This window comes from Rhinopithecus roxellana, chromosome 3, assembly GCF_007565055.1.
Source record: "Rhinopithecus roxellana isolate Shanxi Qingling chromosome 3, ASM756505v1, whole genome shotgun sequence".
Classification (NCBI taxonomy): Eukaryota; Metazoa; Chordata; class Mammalia; order Primates; family Cercopithecidae; genus Rhinopithecus; species Rhinopithecus roxellana.
The window spans coordinates 58,848,197-58,861,337 of NC_044551.1; the positions used below are offsets into that span (position 1 = coordinate 58,848,197).

A 13,141-nucleotide genomic window follows, 5' to 3' on the forward strand; every position below is an offset into this window, starting at 1 on the left:
ATTTTTCTAATTATACACCACGTATTTTAATAGCTCCACAGGTGAGTCTATTGCACAATCATAGCAGAAAACCACTGATTTAAGCAAATAAAAAAAAAAAAAATAGGCCAGGCTCAGTGGCTTACACCTGTAATCCCAGCACTTTAAGAAGGCTGAGGCAGGTGATCACTTGAGGCCAGGAGTAAGAGACCAGTCTGGCCAACATGGAGAAACTCCATCTCTACTAAACATCAAAAATTAGTCAGGTGTGGTGGTATACACCTGTAATTCCAGCTACTCAGGTAGCTGAGGCACAAGAATCACTTGAAGCCAGGAGGCAGAGACTGCAGGTAACTGAGATCACGCCACTGTACTCTAGCAAGGGTGACAGAGGGAGACTCTGTCTTAAAAAATAACAATTAATAAACAAAACCTATATGTAAGCATCTAAATATTAGTTCTAGTTTTCAGGAATTACAAAAAATAATTAATCACTAAATAATTATTTTTATTTCAAGTAGATAAAAAATTACATGTCAGATAATCAAGAATGCTTTGAACACTTTTACTAAATGTTAAAAGGCCATAAGTGGAAGGGGAGAAATTTAGTATAAATTTTTTCAAAAATAAAAATGTTTAAATACATCAATGATGTCATTCATTATCACATTAAATAAAAAATGAATCCAAAGTGGAAGAGTTTTGTTTGCAATTATGAGAAGTGTATATATGTGCCATAAAAATTCAGGTCTTCTGTTTTCCAGACCTGACAAATAAATAAATTATAAATTATAAAGTCAACATTAGCTAACAGTAATATCTTTTGAAGTAAAGATTAAAGATTTAGCACATGAAAGAACTGCAGAAATTTTAGAAAACAGAGTGTTGCAGTTTGAAATTAATTTCACTGATTCACTTTAGTATAAAGAAATCATCATCTAATAAAAGAGAAGCAGAAAGCAATCCGACATTTTTTTTTTTTTTTTTTTGAGACGGAGTCTCGCTCTGTCACCCAGGCTGGAGTGTAGTGGTCGGATCTCAGCTCACTGCAAGCTCCGCCTCCCGGGTTTACGCCATTCTCCTGCCTCAACCTCCCGAGTAGCTGGGACTACAGGCGCCCGCCACCTCGCCCGGCTAGTTTTTTGTATTTTTTAGTAGAGACGGGGTTTCACCGTGTTAGCCAGGATGGTCTCGATCTCCTGACCTCGTGATCCGCCCGTCTCGGCCTCCCAAAGTGCTGGGATTACAGGCTTGAGCCACCGCGCCCCGCCTTTTTTCTTGATACAAATATGTGGTTTGCAAGTTGATCACCAAAATCATTAACTGATATTTACTCCAAATATATTTCTATCCATAACAGCCTATGAAAGCCATGTCCTATAGTACATATGTGCAGCTATGCAAATAATACATAAGTGCTAAAAATATACTTTTACATTATTAAAAAATCCAGTGTTCATGGATTCTAATATTTACCAGACATCTACCTGTATGGATAAAGACAGTACATCTATAAAAAGTTTAACCTTTTCTTGAAGATAGAATAGTAACAATTCCCTCAGAAGCTACTGCTATCTTTAAGGCATTTTTCCCTGTATATTAAATGGCCTCTTACATGGAGTTTTACTTTCTCTCATTGAGTTTTTCTGTTGACTAATTTACTTTTGCATCCTCTACTCTACTGTTGCTTACTTATCTTTCTTACTATTCTATAATCTTCTTCCTCTTTTCACTTTATTCTTGGTAGAACTGAATTATGATAAGGGAAAAAAAAGTTCACACATAAGGCATAGTTTAGGCATAGTATTTTCAAATAATTCTAGTTCTACTTTTTTCTCTTGGGAATAGTGTTGGCCTTCAGAACTATAATGTAATGAAAAGTTGTGTTTCTAGAAATTTACCTGCTGAAATAAATGAGGTAATATTGTGCTACTAATGGCATATATTAAAAGAAAAATTCATGCTCGTAACAAATATTTCACCACGTATGATCAATACCTCTCCAGATATCCCAATGGATTCTTCTGCAGCTCCATACTGACCAATAGGCCCATTCTGCAGTCGTTCCAAAAGCTCCAATAAAGCAAAATTTTTTTTCAAGCCCCAGACACCTGAATCTCCTAGAATAAATATAAAAACAAAAACTAAATCTAACAAAATGGACTATTAATCATTTTACCCATACCTCAAAAGTAATTTCTAATCCATATAGCTCAGGCGTTAATAATGTCTAAATTTGAAAAATTCAAATTTTCCCCATTATTTAATACCAAAATAATTGCTTTGTTAATACTCTCTTTTAAAAAACAGAAGAATCCCTCAGGCTTCCAAGTAGAAACACACTTTAAAATTTATTATTTTTTGACCAGGCGCATTGGCTCACGACTGTAATCCCAGCAGTTTGGGAGGCTGAGATGGACAGATCACTTAAGGCCAGGAGTTCAAGACCAGCCCGGTCAACATGATGAACTCCCATCTCTACTACAAATACGAAAATTAACCAGGTGTGGCATCAGGCGCCCATAAACCCAGCCACTGAGGAGGCTGAGGGACGAGAATCACTTGAACCCGGGAGGTGGAGGTTGCAGTGAGCCAAGATCATAGCACTGCACTCCAACCTGGGTGACACAGCAAGACTCAATCTCAAAAAAGAAAAAAAAAAAAAATCTAAATACACATTAAAAAAGTTAAGGTGGCCAGGGCGCGGTGGCTCAAGCCTGTAATCCCAGCACTTTGGGAGGCCGAGACGGGTGGATCACGAGGTCAGGAGATAGAGACCATCCTGGCTAACACGGTGAAACCCTGTCTCTTACTAAAAAATACAAAAAACTAGCCGGGCGAGGTGGCGGGCGCCTGTAGTCCCAGCTACTCGGGAGGTTGAGGCAGGAGAATGGCCTGAACCCGGGAGGCGGAGCTTGCAGTGAGCTGAGATCCGGCCACTCCAGCCCGGGAGACAGAGCGAGACTCCGTCTCAAAAAAAAAAAAAGGTGGTAAAGGCTGCACAACAATATGAATGAACTTAATGCCACTAAACTTAGAAGTGGTTAAAATGGCAAATTTTATGTTATATATATTTTTTGCCACAGCTTAAAAAAGTTATTTAAATCTCTTTTACTTTTTTTTTTTTGAGACAGTGTCTTGCTAAGTCACCCAGGCTGGTGTGCAGTAGCACGATCTTAGCTCATTGCAATCTCCACCTTCTGGGTTCAAGCGATTCTCGTGCCTCAGCCTCCCAAGTGGCTGGGACTACAAGTGCGTGCCACCACGTCCAGCTGATTTTTTGTATATTTTGGTAGAGACGGGGTTTCGCCATGCTGGCCGGCCTGGTCTCAAACTCCTGGCCTAAAGTGATCTGCCTGCCTCAGCCTCTGTGCCCAGCCTATTTCTCTATCATTTAATTTTACAAGTCCTATTTTGTCACTGACTTTTACTATTATGCTAAAACAAGCATTTTCAAATACTTTTTGCAGCAACTTAACTTAAGAAATACATATAACTTTGTAACCCAGGACAACACACAAACTCTTCCTAAACCTATGAATAAAAGTCAGATCCTTTAGCAGAAGGAATATTTGTTATGGTAAACTCCTATGCAACAAATACCAGATACCATCTGATATAGCTGCCACCTAACACATATTCATTAAATGAATAAATATATAAAAGGTTGATGGAATCATTGCCTGCAGGGCTCCCCTTCCTCTTAGCTCTTAAAAAAAAAAAAAAAAGGCCATTCCATGTTGTGGTTCTCCCAAAAAAACTAGACTGAACATATCTATCCTCAGCCTTGCCCGGAGAAGGCCTTCTCCTTAATTTTTAACACATATTCTACAACAAGTTGAGTTCTCTCTATTTACATAAAGGTTAAGAAGTACACTAAGTGATAATTTAAAAATACAGTTGTGACAATTTTCTAAATATCCAGTCATTATATAATGAATACATACAAATAAACTTCTAGCATTACTAGGTAGTGCCTAATATTTATCACTGAATTCTGTAAGTGTCAAAACAACTCCATAATCTCAATGGCTTAACACAACAGAGATTTACTTTTTGCTCATGCAACATCTCAGGGGTTAGGGAAGAAAAGAGAGACTGTTCCCCACTGACCACAAACAGGGACACAGGCTACCGAGCCTCCAATCATTTGGACCACCTCACTGTAGCAGGGAGAAGAATTTACTTTGAAAATCATAAACCTTCTCTTATCAACTTCTACCTGGATGCTAACACTTCACTTCTGCAAACAATTCACTGATCCATGGACATCACACAGTGATGTGTAAGAGGGCAAGGAAGTGTAATTTCACCATATGAGCAGAAGAAAATCAGCAATATTGCTGAACAGTATCAATAACTACTCATATTCTTCTTGCACTAGAGAGGAATTCTGATTCAGAATTCAGAGAAGTCAGAAAGGAGGATGGATGTATTCTAGTTTTGTTAAACATTGAGGTAGTAACTCTTCACATTGTGGTATTAATGTAGAGAAGGTAAAGTGCTCTTCAAAAAGGTAGAAGAGTCAGGCGTGGTGGCTCATACCTGTAATCCCAGCAATTTGGGAGGCTGAGGTGGGTGGATCACTTGAGGTCAGGAGTTCAAGACCAGCCAGGCCAACATAGTGAAACCCCATCTCTACTAAAAATACACAGATTAGTCAGGCGTGGTGGCAGGTGCCTGCAGTCCCAGCTACTCAGGAGGCTGCGAAAGAATCACTTGAACTCTGGAGGTAGAGGCTGCAGTGAGCTGAGATTGCACCACAGCACTCCAGCCTGGGTGACGGAGTAACACTCTGCATTAAAAAAAAAAAAAAAAAAATAGAAGGAAGGTTCTATCCTCTATTTGAAAAACATTACTATTTCTTTAAGTATAGTTTTTTTGTTTGTTTGTCTGAGACGAGTTTTGCTCTTGTCGCCCAGGCTGGAGGGCAATGGCGCGATCTAGGCTCACTGCAACCTCCATCTCCCAAGTTCAAGTGATTCTCCTGCCTCAGCCTCCCGAGTAGCTGGGATTACAGGCGTCCACCATCACGCCCAGCTAATTTTTACATTTTTAGAAGAGAAGGGGTCTCACCATGTTGGCCACACTGGCCTTGAACTCCTGATTTCAGGTGATCCACCCGCCTTGGCCTTGCAAAGTTCTGGATTACAGGTGTAAGCCACCTTGCCTGGCCTAAGTATAGTTTTATATAAAGAAATAGTATGATATAGGCATATCTCACAGAATAAAAAACCAAATAAAAGTACAGAGACTTTCCCAATCCCTACTATTTCTTGGCTACTAGTAAGTTAACGCTATCTATAATGTTATTATTGTCCTATATTAGTTGTCAGGGAAATAGACTATTTATATACATCAAAGATCACCAAACCTTAAAAACCCTTTTCTTTCTCCAGAAAATATTTTAAAACCATGTTTCTTAGCATTTTGAAGTCTTCCAGCCTAAAATTATAGGTACTCTTGCTTCCTTTTTTGGTGGATAAATTATTTTGAATGTGTTCCACTTGAAAAATAGTATGAATATATTAAAATTGTCTTAGATAGTGCAACTAACCTGAAAAAAAAAAAAAAATGGCAACCTTAAACTCTTTTGGAGAAAACTCCCGTATCAAAAAGAGTAAACTTACAAAACTTATGTTTGTAAAATCATTGTTCAGACGTTAGTAAATGCTATTATTTCCAAATCTGGTACCTGAAAATAACTTAGTTTGAAATATATAAAGCAAGTGTTAAAAGTATACAGAAAACCAAAAAAAATCCACAAACCCTTCAAACTCATTTTAACAGAAAATAGAGTAATTATCACAAGCTACAAACACTTCTGTCCTTGATATTAGTAAATAAAAACATGCTGAGACTCAATGACTTATCCGTATTTTCATTATTGGCTTATTTATTTGTAAAGAAAACATTGTTTTATTGGGTTAATGGCTTCAGGCAAATGATTCACTCTGTGATGCATATTCTTATTTATTTGAATTAGGGTAACATGTTTTTCTCAGGTGTCTTAAAGCTCTTTACAGATAAGTATTGAATATAAACATCTCAGAAGACAAAATAAAATTAGTAACTAAGAGTGAGATAGTTTATAGCTTGAAGATTATTCACCTTAATAGAAACTCAGGCTTTCTGAAACTTTCTGGGAATTTTATCATTCTAAAAATCAAGTGGAAGGAAATTGTCTTCTATGACATTTGCATTACATGAACAATTTTCAATATTAAATCCATACAAATACTTTTCCTACCTAGGTCTGTTACTTGTCGATCAAATGGGCAACGGATTGCTCTTCCATGAAGAGGTAGGCGAGTGAGACAGTCATGACAGACTGTATGGCCACAAAGCAAAAGGCGAGGAACTTTGTCTCCTTGCAAAGAAAAGACGTCTTCACAAACTCCACACTCTAGCACCTAATATTTGAAAACGAAGGATGTATTATTTAAACCATTTTAAAAGCATACATATTTTAGGTATATAAGAAAATTCACCTAATATATTGAATCAACATTGTTACTTTATTCCTCCATGAAAAAGAACTATGTAGGTTGTAAAATCTTAAATCACTTTTAAGTCATTCCATCTGACAGACCCTGCCAAAATTATATCGTAATGAAATATCTTTGAAATACTAATAGTAGTGTTACGGGCAAAGATGCTGTAAATTAACATCTTCATTATCTGTTGAAAATTATGATTTCACTCATTACATCTGAATCTGTACAAACAATATGTAATTCTACTGAAGGCGGGTTCTTAAGCAATTTCTCTGCAACTACCTAACCCATCATTAATTTCAACACAAATAAACTATCATTAATTTCAACCAAAATAATCTAAAATATGTGCTAACAATTACCCCTGTTAATGATAAAGAACTTGTTAAGAAAAGACTACAACTAACTTTCAAGTTTCTAGTATCTAATGTACATTAAATAATACAAAGGCAAAAAAGCAATCACCTTAAATTTCAATTCCTGTGCTCTATCAATAAATATAGCTCTGAATCAGAAACTAGTTTGTCTATCTAATTCTAGTTACAGACACATGACTTGCACAAGGCTACACAGTCAAAAGAAAGGCTATTTATCAGCATATTCTGATTCTCAAGTCCGTATGTTTATGTTTTATAAATAGTCAACAAATTGTATTTATAGCAATAAAGCATTTTCAGCACTTATTTCTAAGTATATTTGTAGTGTTTCATTATTTTTTTTAAAATACCCACCCTGTACTATTCAATCATACCTCAAACTCCTGTCATTCAAGACCCGCTACAATCTGGTCCCTGTCCTACTGCTTCACTGCCACACTCTTCTGACCCTGTGCTCCAACTATATCCAACAGCTTATAGTTCTCAGAACATGAGAAACTGTTTCATGTTTCTTCATGCTAACACTGAGGAAAGGACTATACTTGTCCTTTGGGCCCCCAAGTACTGTGTATAAGCGTCTACCATAACACCCAAAATGCTTTAATACCTTCGTTTTCTAGCCTGTCTTTCCCTGTTGGACGAAAAAACCCTCAGGAACAGGGTATTTTAAATACCAAGTTCCTAGTGCTTACATAAAGTCTAGTAAAATAATTTAAAAACAATTAAGCTCAACATCATCAAACACACAACACAAGGTAAAAAACAGAAAACCCAAGGCAGAAATCAGACTAAATCTACTATGATGTTAAACCTAACTCTGCAATTAACTTGGACTTCGGGCTTGAGACACAAATATCTTTCACCATGAAATGATAATTCATAATTGCTTTGTATATTATTATGGTTCAAAAGAAATTTAAATTTAGTCTTTCAATGTAAATAAGGGTTTGGGAAGAGACAAATAAATAAAAATAAGAAACAAAACATTGCTCACAGAAAAGATGATGAAAATTCTTTACATGAAAAGATGTTTAATCTAACTCATAACAAGAAAAACGCAAATTAAGGCTAGGCACGGTGGCTCATGCCTGTAATTCCAACACTTTGGGAGGCCAAGGCAAGTGGATCATCTGAGGTCAGGAGTTCGAGACCAGCCTGGACAACACGGTGAAATTCCTTCTGTAGCAAAAATACAAAAAAATTAGCCAGGCATGGTGGTGGGCGCCTGTAATCCCAGTTTACTCAGGAGGCTGAGGCAGGATAATCGCTTGAGCCTGGGAGGCGGAGGCTGCACTGAGCCAAGATCACAGAGTGAAACTTGGTCTCAAAAAAATAAAGAAAGAAAAAAATGCAAATCAAAGCTACATCAAAATACTTTTTTTTTCCAGATTAGATCAAAAATATTGGTAACACTTTGTTAGTGAAGGTGTGGGAAAGCAGACACTCTCATACATTACTAATTGCTATGAAATGTTTATTGAGCAATACAGCTTTTATGGAGGGCAACCTGTCAGTATTTACCAAGTTTAAGTAACTCAGTAATTCTAGTTGCAGGAATTTATCCTACAAGCATATTAGACATGTGTGACAAAATCTGTATGTTAGTCCTTAAAGCATCATTTGCATTAGCAAAAAATTGAAAACAAAGTAAACATATATCAATATCAGCTTGGAAAATAAATTATGGCACATTCATAATACTATAAAACTATATAGGATAGTGAGAAAGATGACGTTTTTCATGTACACACAGAATGATTTCATATGATTAAAACAAAAAGAAAAATGATAAATAGAATATACTCATTTTTGCATAAAGGTGGGGAAAGAGCAAATTTTTTTTATATTGTTGTATAAACGTACTGTCTTCCTGGAAGGATACATAGGACACCAGTAACACTGGAACATCAGTTCCCCATGAGAAAGAGAAACAGCTAGGGAACAGCTACCCATGTATAATTCTATTTATTATTCATATATACACATACTTCAATTTATCCTACATTTTTTAAAAAGGGGAAAGTTTCATGTTATCAAATCCATTTAGGTCAGGCACCATGGCTCACACCTGTAATCACAGCACTTTGGGACACCAAGGCAAGAGGACTGCTTGAGGTCAGGAGTTCAAGACCAGCCTGGGCAACACAGTGAGACCCTGTCTCTACAAAAAAATAAAAAACTAAGGTGGGAGGATCACTTGAGCCCAGGAGGCTGAGGTTGCTATGAGCCATGATTGTGCCACTGCACTCTCACTTGGGTGACAGAGTGAGAACCTGCCTCAAAAAAAAAAATTCAATTAAATATAGAAAAATTATTCACAGGCCAGGCACGGTGGCTCATGCCTGTAATCCCAGCACTTTGGGAGGCCAAGGTGGGTGGATCACAAGGTCAGGAGATCGAGACCATCCTGGCTAACACAGTTAAACCCCATCTCTACTAAAAATACAAAAAATTAGCCGGGCATGGTGGCAGGTGCCTGTAGTCCCAGCTACTTGGGAGGCTGAGGCAGGAGAATGGCATGAACCTGGGAGGCGGAGCTTGCAGTGAGCCGAGATTGTGCCACTGCCCTCCAGCCTAGGCGACAGAGCAAGACTCCGACTCAAAAAAAAAAAAAAGAAATTCACAATAGAATTTGATATAAAATAAATGCAACATTTTATAAATGCTGTATTGATACTCTAATAAGTTAAAATTTGTTTATAAACTCCAAAGAACCATATTAAAATTTTGTTTAGTTCATTTCAATCCTGTATCTCTGATCCCACCACTATACAAGATTTAAAAGAACTTCCTTACGCTGTTACTGCATTTTTCAAAAAGCACTAATAAAATTCCATTGATTAGCAAACCAAACACAGGTCCAAAAATAAAGTTACTAGACTATTTTGCATCAACTTGGTAAATAATACAGCAAGAAAATATTTCCTCAGTATCTATGAATAGGAATTGTGGTTAACAGCAAAAAGCCCTAGATAGGAAAAAGCTCTTAATTCTACATTTCACAAAATGCCAAAACAGCTTCAAACTTATTACATGTAAATCAAACTGTAATCAATCAGATTATGTTTATATTGTTATTTATTATTATTATTATTATATTTTTTTTTGAGAAAGGGTCTCACTCTTTCTCAAAAAAAAGGGTCAACCAGGCTGGAAAGTAGTGACCTGAGCATGGTTCACCACAGCCTTGACCTCCCAAGCTCAAGCAATCTTCCTGCCTCAGACTCCCAAGTAGCTGGTACCGCAGGTATGTGCCACCATGCCTGGCTAATTTTGTTTATTATTATTTGTAGAGGTAGGGTCTCACTATGTTGCCCAGGCTGGTCTCAAACTCCAGGGCTCAAGCAATCCTCCCACCTCAGCCTCCCAAAGTGCTGAGATGAAAGGTGTGAGCCACTGTGCCCAGCCTCAGACTAAATTTTAAAAGGCCTAAGAAGACTCACTAAGCAAAAGAAACTGTGATATATTTTTACATGTCAGTTATTTCACAATATCGGACTCTTTATTTTTTATTTTTCAGATGGAGTCTCACTCTTTGTCGCCCAGGCTGGAATGTAGTAGCACAATCTCTGCTCACTGCAACCTCTGCCTCACTGCAACCTCTGCCTCCCTGGTTCAAGTGGTTCTCCTGCCTCAGCCTCCTGAGTAACTGCGATTAACAGGCTCACACCACAGTGCCTGGCTACTTTTTTGTATTACTAGTACAGACAGGGCTTGGCCATGTTGGCCAGGCTAGTCTCGAACTCCTGACCTCAAGTGATCAGCCCACTTCGGCCTCCCAAAGTGCTTCCCAGGCACTTTGTGCTTTACAGACGTGTGCCACCGTGCCTAGCCATATCAGATTTTTATGTTACTGTTTTCTCTAATGATAAAAACCATGTAATTATCAACTTGTTCACAAGCACAAGGCCATTTTACACAGTATTAGCATTATATACTTCAACTTTTTTTTTTTTTTTTTTTTTTTTTTTTTTTTTTTTTTGAGATGGAGTCTCCCTCTGTCACCCAGGCTGGAGTGCAGTGGCCCGATCTCAGCTCACTGCAAGCTCCGCCTCCCGGGTTCCCGCCATTCTCCTGCTTCAGCCTCCCGAGTAGCTGGGACTACAGGCGCCTGCCACCTCGCCCGGCTAGGTTTTTGTAGTTTTTAGTAGAGACGGGGTTTCACCGGGTTAGCCAGGATGGTCTCGATCTCCTGACCTCGTGATCCGCCCGTCTCGGCCTCCCAAAGTGCTGGGATTACAGGCTTGAGCCACCGCGCCCGGCCGTACTTCAACTTTTACCTTCCAATAAATACTTATTGCTTTCATCTGTACAAATGACAAGTGAGGTTTTTTTCAGTTTATACCCCTATAGCTACCACAAATTATGGCATGAAGATTTTGTCAGAAAGGGCTATTTTATTGCACAGTTCAGGAACATTTTACATATTAAGATGAAAATGAACAAGGTGAGCCTCTGATGTATCAAATTCTGTGCTGTAACAAACTGGAGTTACATCAGGCTTTGGTACACTTTTGAGACTGTAAGGCAAACAGGGTAACAAAAAAATAGATACTGCAATGATACCCCTTCCAATTACGAAATAAAACTTAAACTTCAAGTTAATTCACAAAATACTCTGCAAGTATTCTCTACTTAGCAAAAGCACAATTCAATAAATAAAATCTCCATCACACAACATGCCTAATAACGAGGGCTCTTTTGCATATCAGATATGCTGTGCACCTGTAGAATAACTTCATTACTACCTAAAGGTCATCTGAATCACACGACCACCACCAATACTGACTGATACTAAATTGTGGGAAGAAATGTCTCACTTGCTGTCATACAAAACCAACATTAACTGAATAATCATAGGTGTCTATTTTTCAAGATGTTAAAAGAACTTCATATATTACCCTGTTCAGTAATTCTTAACCCTGGTTGCATATTAAAATAACTTATGGGCATTTCTAAAATCTACTGATGTTGTCAACCTCATCAGAACTGGAGGAGGAGTGCATCAGTAGTGTACTAAAAATCTTCAGTGATCCTAATATGTAGCCAGGAATGAGAATTATCAATCTCTTAGATTAGAGATGCTCCCGAAGGTTACTCTATAAACCAATGAGATCAGTTCTCCCCTCCAGATCTCTCCGTGCACAACAGTGGAAGGGAAAAATGAGTGCCACATATTTCAAATGATTTTTTTAGAAAATTCATTCTGGAGCATTTATACATGGTAGAATCTCAAACTTCAAGCATAAGGAAATTCATTAACTCTATCGTTAACGCCCAGCTATGACGATGTTGCAGACTTCTGAAAAGTGTTAATAGACTGTACTACTAACAGGAGAGAGGGCAGCTCAGCCAGTAACAGATGTCTCATTACAGACGCAGTACAATAGGGAAAAGCATAGACTTTAAAGCCGGTCAACCCGGGGCTCTGCCACACACTGTGTTACCTAAACCTGGGTTTCCTCCCTGTAAAATGGGAATTAACATCTACTTCATAAGTAGATATTAACGAGCCAAAACACCTAACGTAGTACGTAGTTACGATGATGATGGGTCAATTTATAATACTAAGCTAACTAATGCCTGTTGAGTTTAACTAAAAGCAGAGGACCTGGAGAAAAGACCGGTCTAGGTCACTGGCCCGCAAGCTCCTTTTCATAAATGTTCCGATGATGACATGTCATAAGCAGAAGACCAGGCAATTTCAGGCCATAGGAGAGAAAGGATGCAGAGGAGAGGACAAGACTTGTAAAGCCAAAAGGGGCCCAGAGGCTGCGCATCCCACCCATCGAAGCCTGGGCCGTGGCGATGCAGCCAGGTCTCCAGAATGAACCGAAGGGAGGCCAATGGTGGAGAACAGAGCACGCAAGGTCCCTCACCTTCACTACAGCTGTCCCCCGGCTGCCCTGCCGGCCACTGTCTACTCCCGCTCCAAGCTTGTTTACAACCAGAGTAGCCATCCTCGTAGGAGTAGCGCCACAGATGCAGCCCTCAGAGTCCTCAACTGAGAGGCGGGGTTAAGCCACCTACCCAGAGGCCTCTGCGCACGCCACCGGCGCACAGGCGCAGTAGGACACAGGGCCCCGCTTAGCCGACTCTTACTCCTCCTCCCTGCAGTCGTGGGGTGCTTCGTTGCACAGCCTCGCGCATGGGCACTTTTGTTATTTTTCATTACGTAGTCTGTAACTGCTGGAGGAAAGACAAGAAAAAAAAAAAAAGAAGGGATAAAACAGAATTCAAGTTTTGGGGTGAAACTCCAGCTCCTTTTATGAGTTTTCTTCTCGAATC

At 38.7% G+C, this 13,141-nt stretch overlaps 1 protein-coding gene across 2 annotated transcripts in view; it reads right to left on the bottom strand.

Annotated features, from left to right (window-relative positions):
• The window catches only part of TRIM23 (tripartite motif containing 23), a 35,035-nt gene extending 22,105 nt beyond the window's left edge, over positions 1-12,930 (bottom strand). For both annotated transcript variants that reach the window (XM_030926686.1, XM_010367705.2), the window contains exons 1-3: positions 12,733-12,930; positions 6,230-6,392; positions 1,978-2,099 (exon numbers count right to left, since the gene is read on the bottom strand). In XM_030926686.1, coding sequence (XP_030782546.1) covers positions 1,978-2,099; positions 6,230-6,392; positions 12,733-12,813 — 366 coding nt within the window. In that variant the 5' untranslated portion in view covers positions 12,814-12,930. The remainder of the gene's footprint in view (positions 1-1,977; positions 2,100-6,229; positions 6,393-12,732) is intronic.
• Positions 12,931-13,141: the final 211 nt, after the last annotated feature.